Below are 23683 nucleotides of genomic sequence, written 5' to 3'. Positions count from 1 at the left end.
CTCTGCTGAGAGTCTCATAGGACTGAACTAAAGGTGTTGGCCAGAGCAGTGATCTTACTGAAGGCTCCAGTTCCTCTTCCAAGATTCCTGATAACTGGCAGATTTCAGTTCCTTGAAGTTAGAGGTCTGAGATCTCATCTTTGTCAGACTGCAAAGACAAAGTCTAATGTAATTATGAAGTGACTGTCTTATCATAAACACAGTCTCACTGACATTTAAGTCAGTGTTATAAATGTAAATATATAGAGGGTGTTATACAGGGCATGTATACCATGGGACAAGAATCTACCACAGTCACACAGAAAACAGTCTCTGCACTTCAAGTATTATCTATTGTATCTTTTGGAAGGATTCCTCTTAGGCTTAAATTTGCAATTTATATTCAATATTACAATAATAGAATATGAGTAAATATTTGGATAATATTTGAGTATAGAATCCTGATTGTAGATGTCCTTTAAAACCCTTCAAGGCAGAGTAAAGTATTAAACATACATAAACTTTAACACCAGGAAACAATGAAGTAGAAAGAAAAGAGAAACATCAGTCACATTTTCTTATTGTATTAGTGCATTCTGCTTATTATATTACCTTAATCTCTTGCTCTATTTTCCACAGAGTGGACTAGAGAACTCTAAAGACAAACTGCTTTCATTTATTCAGCAAGTAATTACTGGACACATACTCTTCTCTTAGAATTGTTTCCACAGGTATTCAAAATATATCTCTAGTATTACTATTGGGAAAGCAAGGTTTAAAAAATAAAGATGAGACAAATGTAATCAAATGTAAATAATATGCCTGGATTTTGCACAGATAATAACTAATACTGAGATATCACCTGGGTTTAGTACTGTATTTAGACTTTAGATGAATTACTTCACTCAACCGTTGAAAAAGCCCAAGAAATATCCCTTTTTTATCCCTTTTTCCAGATAAGGAAGCTAAGATTTTGTCAAAGTTTCACAGTAATTCTTTGTTGTTGTTGTTCAGCTGCTCAGTCCTGTCCAATTCTTTGCTACCCCATGGTCTGCAGAACACCAAGCCTCCCTGCTGTTCACCATATCCTGGAGTTTGCTCAAAATCATGTCCATTTAGTTGATGATGCCATCCAACCATCTTGTACTCTGTCGTCCCCTTCTCCTCCAGCCTTCGATCTTTCCCAGGATCAGGGTCTTTGCTGATGAGTCAGTTCTTCGCATCAGGTGGCCAAAGTGTTGGAGCTTCAGCTTCAGCATCAGTCCTTCCAATAAATATTCAGGGTTGATTTCTCTAGGACTGACTGATTTGATCTTGCAGTCCAAGGGATTCTCAAGAGTATTCTCCAACACCACAATTCAAAAGCATCAATTCTTTGGTCCTTAGCTTTCTTAATGGTCCAACTCACATCTGTGACTACTGGAAAGACCATAGCTTTGCCTATAGGGACCTTTTTCAGCAAAGCAACAATGTTTCTGCTTTTTAATATGCTGTCTAGTTTTGTCATAGCTTTTCTTCCAAGGAGCAAGCATTTTTTTAATTTCATGGCTGCAGTCACCATCCACAGTGATTTTGAAGCCCAAGAAAATAAAGTCTGTCACTGTTTCCATATTTTCCTCATCTATTTGCCATAAAGTGATGGGACCAGATGCCATGATCTAAGTTTTCTGAATGTTGAGTTTTGAGCCAGATTTATTACTCTCCTCTTTCACCTTCATCAAGAGACTCTCTCACTTGATGTGAAAAGTTCCTTTTCACTTTCTGCCATAAGGGTGGTGTCATCTGCATATCTGAGGTTATTGATATTTCTCCTGGTGATCAGGAATCCAGTTTGTGATTCATCCAGCTCAGCATTTTGCATGATGTACACTGCATGTAAGTTAAATAAGTCAGTTGACAATATACAGCCTTGATGTACTCCTTTCTCAATTTGGAACCAGTCTGTTGTTCCATGTCTGGTTCTAACTGTTGCTTCTTGACCAGCATACAGGTTTCTCAGGAGGCAGCTAAGGTGGTCTGGTATTCCCATCTCTTTAAGAATTTTCAACAGTTTGTTGTGATACACTCAAAGTCAATAGAGTAGTCAGTGAAACAGATGTAGGTATTTTTCTGCAATTCTCTTGCTTTTTCTATGATCCAATGGATGTTGGCAATTTGATCTCTGGTTCCTCTGCCTTATCTAAATCCATCTTATAAATCTTAAAGTTTTTGGTTCACATACTGTTGATATGTAGCTTGAAGGATTTTGAGCATTATTTTTCTGGCATGTGAAATGAGTACAACTGTGCGGTAGTTTGAACATTCTTTGGCATTGCCCTTCTTTGCACTGGAATGAAAACTGACCTTTTCTAGTCCTGTGGCCACTGCTGAGTTTTGCAAATTTGCTGGTACACTGAGTGCAGCACTTTAATAGCACCATCTTTTAGGGTCTGAAATAGCTCAGCTGGAATCCCTCATCTCCACTAGCTTTGTCTGTAGTAATGCTTTCTAAATCCACTTGACTGCACTCCTGGATGTCTAGCTCTACATGAGTGACCACACCATTTTAGTTATCTGGGTCATTAAGATATTTTTTGTATAATTCTTCTGTCCATTCTTGCCACCTCTTCTTAATATCATCTGCTTCTATTCAGTTCATACTGTCTCTGTCCTTTATTGTGTCCATCTTTGCATGAAATATTCCCTTGGTATGTCTAATTTTCTTGAAGAATATGGAGGAAGGTCAAACTCAGGTCTTTGTCATTTTCTAAAGACCACAGTGTTATGCTGTTCTGCTATATTAAGAAAGTGAAGAATGTACTAAGATTTTAAGGGGGTGGTCTTTTCCTGGAAAAGTGGAATGGATAGTCTAATAATACAATCAGCATACACCAGGTCAGGAATGCAAGAATGAGGTGACTTGCTGAGCACAAATAAGCAACTACCAAATTGTTATATACAGTTATATTGAAGTCAAAGAGGAAAGAGTTAAGACTTCAGAAGTGATATTGAGGAGAGACTGGTAATACTGAACTTGAGATACACACCCAGCTCATGTTTTTAACAGCAGTCTTTTACAGCATTAAAACTGTAAAAGACCATAGATATCATGTAGGCATGTAAGATAAGAGTACACAGCTAGAAGCTACCTACATCTCCTTAACCTCCTCTGCACAAATCATTGAGCTAAAAGGCTATAAATAGAGTCTGAAATTAAGACAGAAAAAATCTTTCATCTGAAAGCAAAAGCCTCTGTGCTTGGCATCTCCATTGATAAATTCAATTCCACCCATGCATTCTCCATGCTAGTATCAGGAAGATGTGACATACAGTAAGAGAGAACATGTTAAAAAAATAAACCACGCTGCTAGGGACTTCCCAGGTAGTCCAGCGCTTTGCCTTACACTGCAGGGGATGTGATTCGATCCTGGTTGGCAAGCCAAGATCCTACAGGCCTCACAGCCAAAAAAAAAAAAAAAAAAAAAACAAACACATAGAACAACAGAACCAATAATGTAGCAAATTCAATAAAGACTTTAAAATGGATCACACCAAAAAACACACACACATTGTTAAATGTCGAATTTTTATTGCTAAACAATTTTCTTTTGTTATTTCCTGGGCTACATTTTTACAGAATGAGGAGGGAAAAAAACCCTATGTTTACTTTCTTATAATTTGCCCTTCTGGATGGCTTAACAGATTCCTTGAATTGTCTGTATTTCAAACACCTAAATAGATTCCCAGAGGCCCCAAAGCTCTAAAATTGGTATGTAAAGGGCAGTATAGTCAAGTAAAAGAATAGCAGCAATAAGCCTGGGGTCCGGAGAGACCTCTGTCACTAAGAAGCTTTGGAAAATTGTGCAAACCCTGTAACTTTACTGACTTCCTCTGTGTGTGTGTGTGTGTGTGTGTGTGCAGTCACTCAGTTGTGTTCAACTCTTTGCAACCCCATGAACTGTAGCCTGCCAGGCTCCTCTGTCCATGGGGATTCTCCAGGCAAGAATACTGGAGTCGGTTGCCATGCCCTCCTCCAGGGGATCTTCCCAACCCAGGGATCAAACTTAGGTCTCCTGCATTGCAGGCAGATTCTTTACTGACTGAACCACCAGAGAAGTCCAAGAATACAGGAATCGGTAGCCTATGCTTTCTCCAGGTGATCTTCCTGACCCAGGAATCGAGCCATGATCTCCTGCATTGCAGATGGATTCTTTACCAGCCGAGCTACCAGGGAAGCTCCTTATTGGACCTCAGTTTCTTCATATAGAAAGTGAAGCAGTTACCATAATGTGACAGAGTCTCTTTAAACTGAACTTTTACAGTAAATGTTGTCCTGAGGAACTCATCTGGAAAAGTATTTTATAAATTCAAAACTAAATATAGAAAAATCACAACCAATATATTTAATAAATCTGAATCAAATACACATGTGAGCCTTTTGATAAACACATATTTTTTGGCCAAATGTTTCTTTAAGGATTAAGGGAAAGAAACCCTATCCCAAGATAAAGCCAGCAGAGGGCGTTTAGTCCCCAAATCTCTTGCCGAAGAAGTGGTCCAGGTCCCAGTAACACAGAACACAGTGTCCTTGGTTTGCAACTTGGACTGTTCCACAACATTTTGTGAAAGGCTACTTGTGCTATTTACAGTCTTTCAAAGGGATAAAGAAATGAGTTGTTTGTAGGAAGTAGCTATATAACATTAGGGTTTCAGGCAAGATATAATTTATAATATATATATATAGAGAGAGAGAGAGAGAGAGAGAGACAGACAGACATTCTTTCCATTGTGTGAACTAAAACTAATTTATTGTAGACTATTTTAGGCAATTATTACACAATCCTTAAAAAAATGTTTAAATGTTGTTATAATTTTAGATATTTGAAGAATCATAAAATGCCTTTGATCATACTTTCCAAAAAGAACAATCCAGAACAAACTGCATGCAAGTGTGATATAATGAAAAAGTTTACCTTTTCTGGAAAAATATTAAGATTAAAAGGAACTGAGAATGGACTTTGCTATCATCTTTTATATGTTGGGAGTTATTTCTAAACTCATTTGAGTGTGTCAATTCAAAGACAGAAATCAATCTAACCTCAATAAAGTATACATAAAAGCAAGAAAATCATCTAGTCACAGTAAAGAATTTTACAAAGATAATATTTAAGTAGAAAAATGATTATGAAAATACGCTCATGCTTTTTGAAAGTATAACTGGATATTACAATTTTAAGCCTAGAAATCAAGATACAATAGATGTGAAACCTAAAGTCTAACTTTCATATCCAAAATCTGCAATGACAATTTTGAAAACTAATCACATTACTTTTAAAAACTTCCACCAGCATTAGGAATTAGGAAGTGTATCAGTTTCCTCAAACTGCTATAGCAAACCATCACAAACTTAGATGGCTTAAACAACAAAAATTCATTGATTCAGTGTTCAGGTGGGAATCTGAAATCAAGGTGTCAGAAGGAGCATATTCTTTCAGAAACCTTCAAGGGAGAATCACTGCTTGCTGTTTCTAACTTGCAGTGTTTGCCAGCAATTGCAGTGGCTTGTACATGCATCAGTTAATTTTTTTTTTCAATTGCAAATCCAAAGAAAGATACATTTATCATACAGGGTCGGATAGTATTCTATAGATATATTTCTTAATTGCAATGTAAATTACATATCTATTAATTGACCAAAATGAATCAAAATTAGAATTGAGGAACAAAGACAGTTTTGCAGATTTCTCTCTAGAACTTTCAATAAAATTTCCAAACTATCATGAGAGACCCAAGGAGAATTGTTCCTCAGGCTGTGATTATGCTCATTATGCAAAATTCATGGTGAATATGGATGCTTTGGTGTTTCCATTTACATTACCATCTGTATACAACTAAAATAAAGCAGCTTCAAAGTGGAAAATTACCCTTTGCATTGAAATAATCCTGTAGTGGGCAAAAGATATTTCTCTAAAAATTACTCTATAGAAATGTATACTACCAGACTCATTTATTTAATATGTTTGTAACTATAGTAAAAATACTAATCATATTTGGGAAAATACTTCTCCCATGTGTGTTTCATTTGTTCTTTTAGTTGCTTATTTTCCCATGAAAAGGATAAACTTTAAAAAGTATACACATATACATGACACTTCAAAGACAGGAAATTTTTTTCTGAATTTAATACATAAAATCTATAATATAACTTATATTGTTCAAGTAAATGAACTGTATATATGGCCCAAGTTTTTATATTGTTAAACAGAATGTATAAGCTTTGTGAAAATTTTCCTTTTAAGATGTTGGCTTATTTAATAGGGTACTCGGATTCCATCACTGACTTTACATCTTCCTCTTATCAGTACCTGTGACTTTCCTGGAAGCCCTGAGTAGCAGTTCTGTAGAGGTAACCATTTCAAGACTAACTTAGTCAATTTACAGACTAGGACTCAGTTTATAAGTGATCTGTAGAGCTGACTTCCTTAGATTTCATCACATTGCTTTGGGAAATGAAAAGACCTTGAAATGAACTTCCTCCTCATACTCCCTCTTTGCCAAAAAAAAAATCAATAAATACCTACAGAATACTGAATCATGCTTATCATAACAGAAGAAAACTTTTATAATTATGTACTTAATAAACCTCATGAAACTTTAATAATCAATGTTATAATAGTTCACACTAGGAACAAAATAATATACATTATTATAATATCATTTTCAATTAGTTAACAATGAGTCTACCATCTGCCTTGACATTTCTTAGGTATTTTGAGAAGAATTATAGTCAAGCCCAGCCAAAACCACATGAAAAACATAAACATAGACCCTGCCTTTACAGAAATCTCTAGTGCTAATTCTACAACCTTCAGAAATCCACTGACAATACTTAATAAAATGTATGTGATATACAGGGAAATGTATGTAATGTGAAGTCCGCAGGGTCATATAGAGTTGGACACGACTTGGTGACTAAACACATACATATATGTGATGTACTTGCGTTATGGAAAGGAAATTGATGAAAAAACATCATTGTCTCTAGACTTCGGGAATTGGTCATATGGTAGTGGGAACAAGGACTGTCCTTTATGGAGCTCCATGTAGTTTACAAACTTTACTTTACTGAGCCTGTTGTATAAGCTTTATAAGGCAAATACAGTGCAGGAAAACAAATACAAACAAATAATAAGGTATAGTTAACATTGTCTAACACCACACACAAAATTAAACTCAAAATGGATTAAACACCGAAATGTAAAACTGGGTACTATAAAACTTTAGAGGAAAATGTAGGCAGAGCACATAAATCATAGCAATACCTTTCTGAATCCATAAACAAATGGGACGTAGTTAAACTTAAAAACTTTTGCACATCAAAGGAAATCATAAAACAAAAAGACAACCTATAGAATGGGAGAAAATATTTGCATACAATGAGACCAACAAGAGATTAATTCCTAAAATATGTAAACAGTTCTTATAGCTCAATATCAAAAAAAGAAACAGTCCAATCAAAAAATGGGAGGAAGATCTAAATAGATATTTCTCCAAAGAAGACATTCACATGGCCAAAGGGCACATGCTGCTGCTGCTAAGTCACTTCAGTCATGTCCACCTCTGTGCGATCCCACAGACAGCAGCCCACCAGGCTCCCCCATCCCTGGGATTCTCCAGGCAAGAACACTGGAGTGGGTTGCCATTTCCTTCTCCAATGCATGAAAGTGAAAAGTGAAAGTGAAGTCGCTCAGTCGTGTCCAACTCTTAGCGACCCCATGGACTGCAGCCTACCAGGCTCCTCCACCCATGGGATTTTCCAGGCAAGAGTACTGGAGTGGGGTGCCATTGCCTTCTCCGAGAGGGCACATGAAAAGATGCATAATCATGAGATAAATGCAAATTAAAACTACAACGAGGTATATCATCTTACACTAGTCAGGATGGCCATCATCAAAAACTTGAAAAGTTTTTGAAAAGTGCGGGCTGGACAGAAGGTGGAGAAAAAGGAACCCTCATACACTGTTGATGGGAATGTAAATGGATACTACCACTATGGAGAACAGTATGGAAGCGCCTTTAAAACCTAAAAGTAGAGCTATCACATGATCCAGCAGTCCCACTCCTGGACACATACCCAGAAAAGATGAAAACTCTACTGGAAAAGATACATGCACCCCAATATTCACTGCAGCACTATTTACAACAGCCAAGACTTGGAAGCAGCCTAAATGTCCACTGACAGAGGAATGGGTAAAAAGGATGCAGTATATGAATATATACAGAGGAATATTACTCGGTCATTAAAAAAAGAATGAAATAATGTCATTTGCAGCAACATGGATGGACCCAGAGATCATCATACTAAGTGAAGTACGTCAGACAAAAATGAAAGTCGCTCAGTCGTGTCTGACTCTTTGTGACCCCATGGACTATACACAGTCCATGAATTCTCCAGGCCAGAATACTGGAGTGGGTAGCCTTTCCTTCCTCCAGGGGATCTTCCCAACACAGGAATCGAATTTAGGTCTCCTGCATTGCAGGCAGATTCTTACCAGCTGAGCCACAAAGGAAGCCAGACAAACAATTAACATACATCACTTATAACGTGGAATCTAAAACATGATACAAATGACCAAACCAAAACAGACTCACAGACATAGAAAACAAACTTCTGTTAACAAAGACGAAAGAGATGGGGTGGGAAAGAGGGATAAATTAGGAGTCTGGGTTAACATATACACTACTATATACAAAAGAGATAATCAAGACAGACCTACTAGGGAATAATACTCAATATGTCACAACCTATAATGGGAAAGAATACACACACACACACACACACACACACCACTGTGCTGCACACCTGAAACTAACACAACATTGTAAATCAACTATTCAATTTTACAAACATAAAAGGGAAAAAATAAAACAAGTCAGAATTACAAAAATAACAATAATAATTTAGTTTGTTAAACTGAGAGTTCATAAAAACCTTAAAACACACATGACATGGTACGTATCTTGTATTTGAGGAAAAGAACACAGAGAGATGAACTAGCTTTCTCAAGATCACATAGCAGAGATCATTTGAAAGCACAAGTTTATATGATATGAAAGCTTCCACAGATAAATCTGCTATACTGCAACATTTTTTAAAAGAGATATTATTTTATTAGCTGCCTTTTATATTTGCAGGTATTTTCTTATACTGCTGACAAAGAAATCCGAACCGATGACTTGTGCTTAGATGTTTCTAGACTCAATGGACCTGTAATCATGTTAAAATGCCACCATATGAGAGGAAATCAGTTATGGGAGTATGATGCTGAGGTACAGTATTTTCTTAACTTCTTATTTAATGCTAGACTCAGTCATGTATTTCAAATAGTGATCCTTCAAGCTAACTTTCTCGGCATTGAAAGAACTGCACTTTCAAGCACTCATGCTCACAGCTGAAAACGTTAGGATGGTATATCATACAAACAGGTTTTTACAGAACTACGCCATTAGTATAAAATATGAATGAGGAAAATAGCCCTTTTTATGTGCTTAAAATTTGTTATCACCACAAACATGCTCAACATAAATTAGGTAATGGATGGGCCATGCCCCTCTAAGAGGTTTGCATGTCCTCTATGAAGATGTGCATACAGGACAATATCAATAATATTTTCAAATGTTAGCTTTTACACTAATGTAATCTGTGATATTTATGCTTCTCAACTTAAAAGAAAAAGAAAAAAGCTACAAGATTAGCATGAATATTCTTTATATTAGTAAATATTTGCAGAATTCAATAAATTAATTATGTACATTCTCAGCTAAGGAGTATCTTTACAATATAGCACATTTTCATAATAGAAGAGAGGGACAGAAAACAATAAAATTACTGTTGGGAATTTATAGCCAGGCAGTGTGTAAAAACCAGATCAACCATCAGATGGAGCTAATAAAAAAGAAATATTTTCCTCTGCATAAGGAAGCTGGAATGGAAACAGCTGCATTTCTTTCAGTTCTCTTTGCTTAGCAAAATTAACTGGTTACCTCTGCTACATTTCTCACATCATTAAATGGTTGGTGACTTATTTAAAGATAAGTAAATTTTATTCTTACAAGATAAATAATACAACAGAGGTGAATGAATTTCACAAATGCAGTGTTCTATGCAAGCCTGTACTGCTCTGCAGGAGTAACATTTTAAAAAGCAAACTACAGATTGTTGGTATTGTTGATATTTTAACAAGGTCTTCTTTTTAAACACTTTTTGAATGACAATTTAATTTGTAAGATGTAGTTTCTTAAGTGGAATATCAGGAAAACAATGAATTCTGATGTGATTTGAAACTAGTTATGTAGATTTGATATTAGGCTCTAAAATTTATACAAAATTATCAAGCTCCTTACACATCAAATATTTTTCTTCTGGAACATTATTAAAGACAGACACCTTGAATCCTTCCTATATCTCACCAGTGTGTTCCACTTGGATTCTTTTGTCTTCCTAATATGTTATTCATCTTCTCTGTCTGACCATCAAGTTTTTCTCTTCAACTGTTACCATCCATCACCAACCTTCAAGATTGGGTGGGGATTGATGGTATGTACTCCAATAATGCACGTGGATAATTCTGGACTCTGAGCCTCTAACCTCTTCAACAAGAAAAAATACAGATTAAAAGTACAAATAAAGGAGAAATGCTCCAAGTTTTAAAATAAAAGCTTTTGTTGTTCCTTAGTTTTCACTAGGAAACTAGGATTTTATGGGGTTTGTGCTAAAAAACCAACTTCTAGCATATATTAAGGGGGAAATGAATATATATATTTTTTGTAAGATGAATGAGTATAGAATTTCACAATACCACATCAAATCTTTAAACTTTCTATAATTTTTGGGTAACAAGGCTTCTAAAGTCATAATTCAAATTCCTTCATATTTAAAATAACTATTATTTATAATTGTGTATACTTGTTTACATTTTTATCAGCCAGTAGCAAGATTATTGAGGCACTTAGGGATTTTGAAGGAAAGGTTAAAAAAAAAATTAGGTAGCTTCAGCTAAGATATAGTTTTCTTGTAAATTTACTATTTTGAATAACTAGTAGTTATTCTACTGTAGTATTTTTAGAGCACTGTAATATGAAAGACACATGATAAAGCTTATAATATGCCATAAGTACTGTGAAATGTAATTCATTCATCTTAATAATTATATTCATAGCTTAATTTACTCTATGTTAGTTTTCAAAATTATGATGTTCAACTTCTCTAACTGTAAAATTTTAAATAATACAAATTCTTTTGCCAAATTAAAAAATGTAGAAAACATAATGTAGAGGAGACACATGAAAATAGAATAATTATAGAAATAATGTGGTCCACTGGAGAAGGCAATGGCAAACCACTTCAGTATTCTTGCCTAGAGAACCCCATGAACAGTATGAAAAGGCAGAAAGATAGGACACTGAAAGATGAACACCCCAGGTCGGTCAGTGCCCAATATGCTACTGGAAATCAGTGGAGAAATAACTCCAGAAAGAATGAAGGGATGGAGCCAAAGCACAAACAACACCCAGCTGTGGATGGGACTGGTGAAAGAAGCAAGGTCCGATGCTATAAAGAGCAATATTGCACAGCAATGGAATGTCAGGTCCATGAATCAAGGCAAATTGGAAGTGGTCAAACAGGAGATGGCAAGAGTGAACATCAACATTCTAGGAATCAGGGAACCAAAATGGACTGGAATGGGTGAATTTAAATCAGATGACCATTATATCTACTACTGTGGGCAGGAATCCCTTAGAAGAAATGGAGTAGCCAACATGGTCAACAAGAGAGTCCAAAATGCAGTACTTGGATGCAATCTCAAGAACAAGAGAATGATCTCTGTTTCCAGGGCAAACCATTCAATATCACGGTAACCCAAGCCTATGCCCCAAGCAGTAATGCTGAAGAAGCTGAAGTTGAATGATTCTATGAAGACATCCAAGATCTTCTAGAACTAACACCCCAAAAAGATATCCATTTCATTATAGGAGACTGGAGTGCAAAAGTAGGAAGGTAAGAAACACCTGGAGTAACAGGCAAATTAGGCCTTGGAGTATGGAATGAAGCAGGGCAAAGGCTAATAGACTTCTGCCAAGAGAATGCACTGGTCATACCAAATACCCTCTTCCAACAGCACAAGAGAAGACTCTACACATGGATATCACCAGATGGTCAACACCAAAATCAGAATGATTATATTCTTTGCAGCAAAAGATGGAGATGCTCTACACAGTCAGCAAAAATAAGACCGGGAGCTGACTGTGGCTTAGATCATGAACTCCTTATTGCCAAATTCAGACTTAAATTGAAGAAAGTGAGGAAAACCACTAGACCATTCAGGTATGACCTAAATCAAATCCCCTAGGATTATACAGTGGAAGTGAGAAATAGATTTAAGGGACTAGATCTGATAGAGTGCCTGATGAACTATTGACGGAGGTTCATGACATTGTACAGGAGACAGGTATCAAGATCATCCCCAAGAAAAAGAAATGCAAAAAAAAGCAAAATGGCTGTCTGAGGAGGCCTTACAAATAGCTGTGAAAAGAAAAAAAGCAAAAAGCAAAGGAAAAAAGGAAAGATATACCCATTTGAAAGCAGAACTCCAAAGAATAGCAAGGAGTGATAAGAAAGCCTTCCTCAGCTATCACTGCAAAGAAATAGAGGAAAACAATAGAATGGAAAAGACTAGAGATCTCTAAGATACCAAGGGAACATTTCATACAAAGATGGGCTAAATAAAGGACAGAAATGGTATGGACCTAACAGAAGCAGAAAATATTAAGAAGAGGTGGCAAGAATACACAGAAGAACTATACAAAAAAGATCTTCATGACCCAAAAAATCACAATGGCGTGATCACTCACACTCACCTAGGGCCAGACATCCTGGAATGTGAAGTCAAGTGGGCCTTAAAAAGCATCATTACGAACAAAGCTGGTGGCAGTGATGGAAATCCAGTTGAGCTATTTCAAATCCTGAAAGATGATGCTGTGAAAAGTGCTGCACTCAAGATGCCAGCAAATTTGGAAAACTCAGCAGTGGCCACAGGACTGGAAAAGAACAGTTTTCTTTCCAATCCCAAAGAAAGGCAATGCCAAAGAATGTTCAAACTACCGCCCAACTGCACTCATCTCATATGCTAGTAAAGTAATGCTCAAAATTCTCCAAGCCAGGCTTGAGCAGTATGTGAACCATGAATTCCAGATTGAACCAGGCTTCAAGCTGGTTTTAGAAAAGGCAAAGGAACCAGAGATCAATTGCCAACATCCTCTGGATCATCAAAAAAGCAAGAGAGTTCCAGAAAAACATCTGCTTTACTGACTATGCCAAAGCCTTTGACTGTGTGGATCACAATAAACTGTGGAAAATTCTGAAAGAGATGGGAATACCAGACCACTGGACCTGCCTCTTGAGAAACCTGTATGCAGGTCAGGAAGCAACAGTCAGAACTGGACATGGAACAACAGACTGCTTTTAAATAGGAAAAGAAGTACGTCAAGGCTGTATATGTCACCCTGCTTATGTAACTTCAAAGCAGAGTACATCATGAGAAATGCTGGGCTGGAAGAAGCACAAGCTGGAATCAAGATTGCCGGGAGAAATATCAATAACCTCAGATATGCAGATGATACCACCCTTATGGCAGAAAGTGAAGAGGAACTAAAAAGCCTCCTGATGAAAGTGAAAGAGGAGAGTGAAAAAGTTGGCTTAAAGCTCAGCATTCAGAAAATGAAGATCATGGCATCTGGTCCCATCACTTCATGGGAAATAGATGGGGAAACAGTGGAAACAGTGTCAGACTTTATTTTTCTGGGCTCCAAAATCACTGCAGATGGTGACTGCAGCCATGAAATCAAAAGATGCTTAGTCCTTGGAAGAAAAGTTATGACCAACCTAGACAGCATATTGAAAAGCAGAGACATTACTTTGCCAACAAAGGTTCATCTAGTCATGGCTATGGTTTTTCCAGTGGTCATGTATGGATGCGAGATTTGGACTGTGAAGAAGGCTGAGCGCCGAAGAATTGATGCTTTTGAACTGTGGTGTTGGAGAAGACTCTTGAGAGTCCCTTGGACTGCAAGGAGATCCAACCAGTCCATTCTGAAGGAGATCAGTCCTGGGATTTCTTTGGAAGGAATGGTGCTAAAGCTGAAACTCCAGTACTTTGGCCACCTGATGCGAAGAGTTGACTTATTGGAAAAGACTCTGATGCTGGGAGGGATTGGGGGCAGGAGGATAAGGGGACAACAGAGGATGAGATGGCTGGATGGCATCACCGACTTGATGGACGTGAGTTTGAGTGAACTCCGGGAGTTGGTGATGGACAGGGTGTCCTGCGCTGCGATTCATGGGGTCTCAAAGAGTCAGACACGTTTGAGCGACTGAACCGAACTGAACTGAATTTTATCTATTGTCTCATGCAATTCTTACAATAGTCCTAAAAGATAATATTATTATTATTTGTATTTTTCACATCAATAAAACAAAGCTTAGTGTGGTTTAAATTCCTTACCTAAATGTGTACAGCGCAAGTTTCTGGCACTAAATTCAGCCATCTTTCCACTACACTCCACTGCTTCCTGACTGATGTTCTTGACACAGGCTGGGACCTGAGACCCTTTGCTACAGTGGTGTAATAATGCTTGCACCTAGACAAATGTCTCCACCAGCTACAAATTACAAAGAAACTGTAAGGGACTACAAACAACTGCACGCATTCATAGCTGGGGCAAATTATGGACCACAAACCCAACGGCCACCTCTGAACAGCCTGGAACAAAAGCACACCCTTACCCTTATCCCATGTAAGGAAAAATCTCACCTCTATCCCCCAGGAGGTCACGGAAGAGAGTGAAAACAAGTAACTGTTTTCCTTTCTTGCTCTCTGGTGGGGGGATCTTTGTATGAGATGAAGATAGGGGTGTGTCCAAGGGTCAGGCTAGAGGGGTGGCTTAAGTGTCTTGCCTGTCCCTTTGGTGGTATTATGCAGGGGGCACTGGTAGTATCCTGCTTTTGCTCCCTGTTTTTTGTTCTTTTTGTATCTTTTCATTCATTATTTACCCCAACTGTGCATGTATGCAGTTCTATTTTTAGTTCCTTAATCTGTAGCTCTGGAAAATCCCATGGACGGAGGAGCCTGGTAGGCTTCAGTCCATGGGGTCGCTGAGTCGGACACGACTGAGCGCCTTCACTTTCACTTTTCACTTGCATGCATTGGAGAAGGAAATGGCAATCCACTCCAGTGTTCTTGCCTGGAGAATCCCAGGGACGGCGGAGCCTGGTGGGCTGCCGTCTATGGTGTCGCACAGAGTTGGGCACGACTGACACGACTTAGCAGCAGCAGAAGCAATCTGTAGCTCGAAGAAATGTCTGTCCAGGTGCAAGCACTGCAGCAAAGGGTCCCAAGTCCCAGCATGTCTGGATCTGATAAGCTAACTGTACAGTATTACAAATGAAAGAAATGGTTAAATATTATCAATTATTTTGGTACCAAATTGTATTCACACAGAATTCCTTCTTTCCTAAATAATGAGAAAGATGTACTGCAGTAAATATTGTCTGTTTAGATAAATGGTATTTCGTAAGACTATTTTGTCAATATGGTCTGACTGTTTACAAATTTTAGCCATACATATTCATAATATAATTAATATCGAATTGTTTCACCTTTTATTTGAGTGAAACTAAAGCACATGTTGGTAATAAATACATATCTTTGGCCAACTTTGATTTGAAATACAGAGTTTCCCACTTTCTTAACTAAATATTTCTTAAACAGCACAACCATGAAATTAATTCAGTACCACTTTATACCTGGCCAGATGTGTTCATTTTGGGGGCAACCAAAGCATCATCAGCACACCTGAAAGATCCCCACCTGGTCCAGAACTCTTGAATAAATTACTTTAACTCTTTGGTGTAATAAAAGCCCACCGCCACAAAGTTAAAAGAAAAAAGACTAAATTTCATCTCCTTGAAATATTTTAAAGATTACTGTTATAAAGGTCTGTCATCCATTCATTCTCTTATTCAGGTTTTCTTATATTATCCTATTTTGTTGCAATTGTGTTCCAATCCATTTGAAATTTACATTTTACTGCAATGAGTGCACATAGTAACATTTCTTTTTGAACATCCAGGCTGCTACATACAGTGTGAGAATCTAATTTTAGAACAGAACACTTATGTTCCACAAACACTGTGCAACAAAGAAAAAAAGGAAACAAAATATGAAGCTAAAAATAAGTCTCGTGTTTCATGTGACTGAGCAAATTAACTGAGAAAATACTTGTTATGAATTTGATATCCATCTGTATCAAATGTTTCTCAGAGTCACAATATCAGGAATTTTCTTTAGTAGGTTAAATATGTGGGATTATATTTACTGAAATTACAGAAGCTTATATTTAGATTTTTAACAACTCCTCTTTTATTTACCTTTATCAGAAAGCAGGTAAATGGGAATATAATTTCAAGGTAAGTCATCTATAGTTGCCAACCCAGCCAATTCCCTGAGTAGCATTCCTAATAAAAATAGTGGCTTGATTTACTTTTTGAAAGCTGTGTATATCAGACATATATTTCCATAGTTCTACTGACCCATAGCTGTGATTTACGTATTATTAGAAACAATTAGTGAAGAGGAATTTCAGTAGTTTAGTATTTAGTTCTTGCTTGTTAAATACTCTTACAGACTTAATACTCATATTCTAACAAGTGCACAGATCACCTTATTGGGAGATCATACTTAATATTTTGAATAAGAACTTTATTAATATTTAAATAATCTTTATTCTGTACTTGATCAATAGGGGAAATCCTATTGCTTTTGCTATTAAATTAAATATCTATAATAGTCCAAGTTTATTCTTACTTTATCATTATATATAGCAATAATTATTTTCATTTCAAACTTTTAGTATGGCATCTTTTAAACTGACACCTGTATGGTTGGTTTTCAATCAACCATGCAGTCACTTCTATTTGTGCATTAAAATATCAAATTTTTTACTAGGTGCTTTTTAATCCAAAGGTACAAAGGTATTACCTAATTTTATGATTCATATTTTGTCACCAAAATTGTTTCCCTAGCCTGATTCCAATTGGCTTTCAGCTCTAATTGTATCTTTACAATCTTTAAAGGGGTAAAGTTGAAAATACTCCATGACACAGCTTGTCGTAAATAGCAAAATTATGTTTAAAGACAGGAATTAATACTTTTCTTATGTATCTTAAAATAGTATGACTGAAATTTTGTGAATTTTAGGAAATAATTTTCCATACTTCAGTAAAGAATAATTAAGTAATACTATATTATAAACAAAAACCAATATTCTTAGGGTTCATATTTCCCCGTTCTAGTGAATATTTTAAATAATGCCATGCAAAATGATATTTGGCAGTATGCTGCTTGTCAGCCTGTATGTCATATTGCCTTCAAAACTGAGTTAATATGACAGTTTCCTAAAGTTGTCAGAGGCATTTGTAATAAATATGACAAGGGCTGGTATGCTTAAAAGGAGTATTTAAAAGAAAAAATGTACACCCAATATAAAAATATCCACAGTCCTCTATAAAGAGCATAGGAAAAATAAAAATTAACCAATGAAAATGAAAAAGAAATTATTTTAAATAAATATGAAAAAACATTAAATAACTGTAAAAAGTCATTTCATATGTGTTCTTTTATCCATATCATTCTTTATCCTGGCCATATGTCAAGAAATGTTTATAGTGGCAACACAGTACTGATGCAGATGCAGTTAAACCAATACAAATACAGTATTCTGACATATAGTAAGCACAAAGCTGCTGCTATTATTACAAAATAATTATTATAGATGTTTAATAGAATTTTAATTTTGCTAATACATATTAAAATGTTCGTATCTTTTGATCTTGGGATTTCACTTTTAAGAATCATCTCTAAAGACATGAGATACACGTGGAGAGAGATGTTCAGATATGTTTATCCCGGCATTCCTCCTAGTAGCTCCAAAGTGCATATCCCCAATGGAGAGTTAAATGATTTTTGGCAAGATCCTTTGTAGAAATTATTTTTTAGGTTTTTAGAATATTAAATTTTAAAAATGATGCCCAGAATATAAAGTGAGGCTTATTTAACTAGATGAGCTCAATTACATAAAAGTGATTAAAATTACTAGAAAAAAATATTAACAATTGGTACCTCTTCTATACAGAATACTAAGAAAAAAAAATACTTGTTTTTTCAAACAAATGAAGGCACTAAATGTTTTATGTGTTTTTTTAAAATGAAAAATAACTTATCTCAAAAGGATTATTTCAGATTTCAAATTACCTCTGGTTAACGTTTTGTCTGAAGTACCTAGAGAAAAATAATTCACTTAATGCTAGGAGCATTTTATTGCTGGGATGAATGCTAAGCATATAATATTTTCTATCCAAAATAAACTGTTTTCTCAAATGTTTCACCATTTGATCTCAGGCTTTTCTCCATATTCTCAGTCTTATCTTCAGTTACTCCTACTGAAGGGATGTAGCTCAACGTTCCATGAATGCAATTAGTGTGATGTGTGCTTTCCGTGTTTACCCAGTAGAAATTATATATTGCTGAGAATGACTGATTTATTACTGCCTTTGTACTTGATTTTTGTCATTATTCATTATTTTCTTTGTCAAACAGACCCACACTCTTCTTCACATAATCACCCAGTCCTGTCTCTCAGTAAGCAAAGTAGCTGATGGCTCCCAACAGCCCGCTGTGGAAATATGTAATGATAGCCCTTTGCAAAAATGGCTTCTAAGAAACTATACAAGAATGGAAATTTTTAGAAATATTTTTAAGAATTCTACTGATTACTTTCTCAAATAATTTTGGAGGTTTGTATTGCAGACTTTATAAAATTTTAGTGTTTGTGTTATGCTCTGTATTAAATCTAAACTTACTTCTTTAAAATGTGTTTTAAACATTTTTATGTGGTATTTCTCCATGGAGCTATTTTTCATCTTTAGGTGCTCATTACTTTGGAGGCTGCATATATTAAGTGGTATTTGCTTATTATCAATAGGTATTTTCCAGTTTTTTCCATATTTCAAATATATATAAGCATAAGTGATGGAATTACATTGTGGCATATAAGCTCTTTTAGGCTAACTATACCCATGTCTATATGACAAGACATTTTGTATTACAGCTGGGGGGAAAAAACAATAAAAAAACTAACATAGCCAAACATTGTTTTTAGAAGGCTGAAATTATTAAATTTTGTTAATCTTTATTGAGATACGTTGTGTGAAAATATAACATATCCTTTCTAAAATTTACTATTATACAGAGTGAAGTAAGCCAGAAAGAAAAACACCAATACAGTATACTAACGCATATATATGGAATTTAGAAAGATGGTAACAATAACCCTGTGTACGAGACAGCAAAAGAGACACTGATGTATAGAACAGTCTTATGGACTCTGTGGGAGAGGGAGAGGGTGGGAAGATTTGGGAGAATGGCATTGAAACATGTAAAATATCATGTATGAAATGAGTTGCCAGTCCAGGTTCGATGCACGATACTGGATGCTTGGGATTGGTGCACTGGGATGACCCAGAGGGATGGAATGGGGAGGGAGGAGGGAGGAGGGTTCAGGATGGGGAACACATGTATACCTGTGGCGGATTCATTTTGATATTTGGCAAAACTAATACAGTTATGTAAAGTTTAAAAATAAAATAAAATTTAAAAAAAAAAATAAAAAAAATAAAATTTACTATTTTGACTGGAAACTTAAATGCATTGTTGAAGACTAATTTTCAAAAACTTTATGAAGTAAATTATTTCTAAGCACTTGCTGTGGTTACTTAAGTGATGTAATAATAAAACCTTTTAAGAACTGTACTTCCATTTCTGACTTGTGTGATTGTGAATATCTTCACAGTAGGCAATAATATAAACCATTATTCAGTTTAAGTCAAAGAACTGGTATGGCATTCTTGTAAAGAGTACAAATATGTACCTGTCCTGGTTCTTGATTTTAAGGGGATTATTGTACTGTAAAAAAAAAAACCTATCATAATGTCCAATTCTTCCCTATGAGAACATATAGGAAGTCAGGGAGTTGGTCTGGTTCAGATTAATAATAAAAGGTTGATAGTAGAAGACACAACTGAGCTTGGAATATTTGTGACAAGATTGGAAATGAAGCATGGAGAGGAAAGGAGGAGAAAGAAGGGGTGTTGTTTAGATTAGGCTTACACTTGAGACAAGGGCATTCCAAACATGCATTGGAAAGCTGGAAAAGTCGGAGAACTTTTATACAAGGCAATTTGCATTATCTTCATTTGTTTTGAAAGGAACAATGGAAAGTGCAATAATGCCCATCAAGTGGTCTTCTCAGATTTAACTATTTAGTCTCACAAGTCAACTTAAAGAATGCAAGGGCACAAACCACACATTGGTTCTCAGACTCTGCAAAAGTTCCACAGCAGTTTATATACTCTTATGAGAGCAAGCTTCTCCACAGGTGATAGTCCTGAGCAAGGGCATGAGAGTCACATCAAGCAGTTGTGGAAAACTACCCTGGTGTAATAGCCTATGCCTCCAAGGAGACAATATCTCTAACAGCTGCCTGAAACGCAAGGGAATATGCAAAAGTACACTTTGCACTTAGAAAAATCCGCTACTTGGCTTCCTGTCAGGTATTATAATGCAGTTTATCAGATGAAGATGCAGTAAATCAATCAAAGGTCATGTTTACCATAACTATGCCTTTAAACATATTATAGTTAACAATTTTACCCTTATCGGGTTGGCAGGAGATCACAGATAGTTGACTAAAGGTCAGATTTTTTAAGCAGTAGGGAAAACAGCATTTATATATATATATATATATATATATAGTAAGTATAATTATATATATATAGTAAGTATAACTAAGCATCTGAAGGAATCTAAGTCTTCAGAATGATTTAGTAGCTTGCCCAAATCTTCATAGCTAGTAACTTGGGGAGCAGAAATTCACATTTATGGCTATCTACCCCCAAAATGACTGATCTTTCTACCCCACTACACCGAAAAGGAGAATACTTTCCTTGGTTGGTTGTTATCTTAACAGCAGTGGCTTCTGACTACTAACGAATTCCTTCAAATTTTTTTTTAAAGAATACTGTTTTAAAAATTATTATATGTGTAGTTGACAATACATATTCAATCTAATCCTTAAAGTCATATACATGTTTTTTAAAAGATCTAATAGAAGCATACAAGGGTAAGTGGCTTTTTTGGAAAAGGACATACATACACAAAGGACCTCAGGTATGTAACAAAAATGAAAAATATTTTGTTGATTTTTAACTAGAATTTTCTAAAAACAATGCTTTTGTTTTATATCTTTTTTCAATCTGGCTATTGTTCATAAACCAACAACATAATTTCTGGCACTATAAGCATAAATCAGCTATCTTCTTACCTATCTTTGGCCATTTCTTCTTTAGTCTGTTTTTCAGTATAAATGGCCTTCATGTACTGAAAAGAGCAACAACAAAGGCCAAAGTTTTCAAATCTTCTTCACATCTAATAGCCTTGCTCTTTTAATTTCCTGCTTGTTGTCTATAGCATCCTTTACCACAAGCTTATTTTCCATTCTATCTTTTTTCAGGACAGTGCAGTCCAGGGTGTTTGTAGTCCTAATCCAAAACAAATAGTAAATGTCTAGGCAGTGTTTCTCTCCCACTTTTGTGTGTGTGTGTGTGTGTGTGTGCCCGCGCGCGCATGCCCCCTGCATTTTTTATCTTCCAACTTTCAATATAATATCAAGAGCCCATACTAAGTTGCTCCAGTCGTGTCTGACTATGTGACCCTATGGACTGTAGCCTACCAGGCTCCTCTGTCCATGGGATTCTCGGGGCAAGAATACTGGAGTGGGCTGCCATGCCCTTTTCATGAAAAGAAAGGGGATCTTCCTGACCCAGGGATTGAACCCACATCTCTTATGTCTCCTGCATTGACACTTTACCAGTTTACCACTAGCACCACTGGGAAGCCCATCAAGAGTCCACCCCCCCGAAAAAAAGTATTTGTCTCCCTTTAATTTCGGTAATTTGCAACAGAAGTATTCGGCATGTTATTTTCAAGATATATTTGCAAATCACCTTCCATATTCAAACATACCTCTTCTGGCTGGGGAGGTTTTCATATAGTATGGTTCTAGACCAACTGAGCAGAAAAGTATATGATATTGTATATAATTAGTGCATAAATTATTATGTATGTAAAGCCCTGTGTACTTAAAATGTTTATCTTAAAAGTTCAAAACTATGACGTAAAAATGTAAATATGAACTCAAACGAGATGTAATGACTGGTTAACATGATGAAATTATTGGAATTACATTTTAGCATTTGGGTACTGAGAAGATGCTTATTAATAGATATTATTATGAAAATATATAGATATAATATTTTAAAATATATGTCCATCACATTTTTATTTGATGTTGGTATTTAAGATCCCTAAAAAGGCAAACTAAATATGATGATCACACTATCAAGTAAGACAGATCTTTGTTGCCATGATAATTACTCTCCTATAATCAATGTCTCACAATCACAGATACTATGGCTTATACAGTATTTTGAAATGGGAACATTTCTTGAAGTTTTGAGTCCCAGCAGTGACATCTCTTTGCATGTTTGCCAAATGGTTACTAAATAACACGTGCCTAAGAAAACTAAGATTCTGTAAAAGATTGTTAATATTTGCACTCTTCAATTGGACTCTGAACTCACAAATAGGTTCTTTGCAAAGGAGTCTGAATTCTTGGCAGTGCAGGATAAATATCAGCCAATTTCTTTAACCATCTGCAAATAAAGGTGTATTAGACAATGATGAAATCGTAACAATGAAAGTTGTATAATAATTAACTCAGAGCCACCTGTGCACAGTTCCTTTTACAAACATCAGCACAATGCTTATACCAAAAAATCATAAAGGATATTTTAGAGAGTAGATTTAATCTGATGAGCTAGTGCAGTTTAACATAAAACATGTTGCACTGATTATTGGTTATCTTTTACAGAGACTCACCTTGAGACATGTTAACAGTAATCAATGTCTAGATGAACCTTCTGAAGAAGACAAAATGGTGCCTACCATGCAGGACTGTAGTGGAACCAGATCTCAACAATGGCTGCTAAGGAACATGACTCTGGGGGCCTGAAGACCATCTCCCCTAAGCCATGAAAGTGTCTACACTTATGTTTTTCCATTATTTCAGTTAGGGAAAAATATTAACTTTGTTGAATTGAAAGTTTTAAAATCCTTTTAGTATTCTAAAACAGTTGTTTATAATTCATTTTTAGGAATGTTTGCTTACTTCCCTACTAAAATTTGTATCTGATTAAAAAGCACATAAAAAGAATAAATAACAGCAAACTGTTATTAAACATCAGAACAATGTGAAAAACAAACTGTGTTTGCTTTAAAAAAAAAATGGCCATGATGTCACAGAATTAGTTTGGGGGTGGGGTTACTTTTATTTTTTTCTTGTCATAATGTGGTGAGAGAGACAATGTAAATGCCTTATAAGGTAAATTCATTATGAAATTTTATAAACTCTGTTTCTACTGGACCTTCACGAAAACATGCTGAATTTCTGTCAACATCAAGTACATACATTGAATTATTTCTGAGCAATGAAA

At 35.8% G+C, this 23683-nt stretch overlaps 1 protein-coding gene across 3 annotated transcripts in view; it reads left to right on the top strand.

Annotated features, from left to right (window-relative positions):
* Positions 1-23391, top strand: part of GALNT13 (polypeptide N-acetylgalactosaminyltransferase 13) — a 962305-nt gene extending 938914 nt beyond the window's left edge. Inside the window, exons 14-17 of one of the 3 annotated variants that reach the window (XM_044935203.2) lie at positions 9154-9288; positions 16454-16483; positions 18672-18868; positions 23062-23195. In XM_044935203.2, the coding sequence (XP_044791138.1) occupies positions 9154-9288; positions 16454-16483; positions 18672-18860 (354 nt within the window). In that variant the 3' untranslated portion in view covers positions 18861-18868; positions 23062-23195. Of the gene's footprint in view, positions 1-9153; positions 9289-16453; positions 16484-18671; positions 18869-19323; positions 19364-23061 lie in introns of those variants that run through there. The other 2 variants (XM_045164100.1, XM_044935208.2) reach the window with 2 other exon arrangements.
* The last annotated feature ends 292 nt before the right edge of the window (positions 23392-23683 follow it).

This window comes from Bubalus bubalis, chromosome 2 (assembly GCF_019923935.1).
Source record: "Bubalus bubalis isolate 160015118507 breed Murrah chromosome 2, NDDB_SH_1, whole genome shotgun sequence".
Classification (NCBI taxonomy): domain Eukaryota; kingdom Metazoa; phylum Chordata; class Mammalia; order Artiodactyla; family Bovidae; genus Bubalus; species Bubalus bubalis.
The sequence above is the reverse complement of the archived record's forward strand: the minus strand, read 5'-3'. Positions and strand labels throughout refer to the sequence as shown.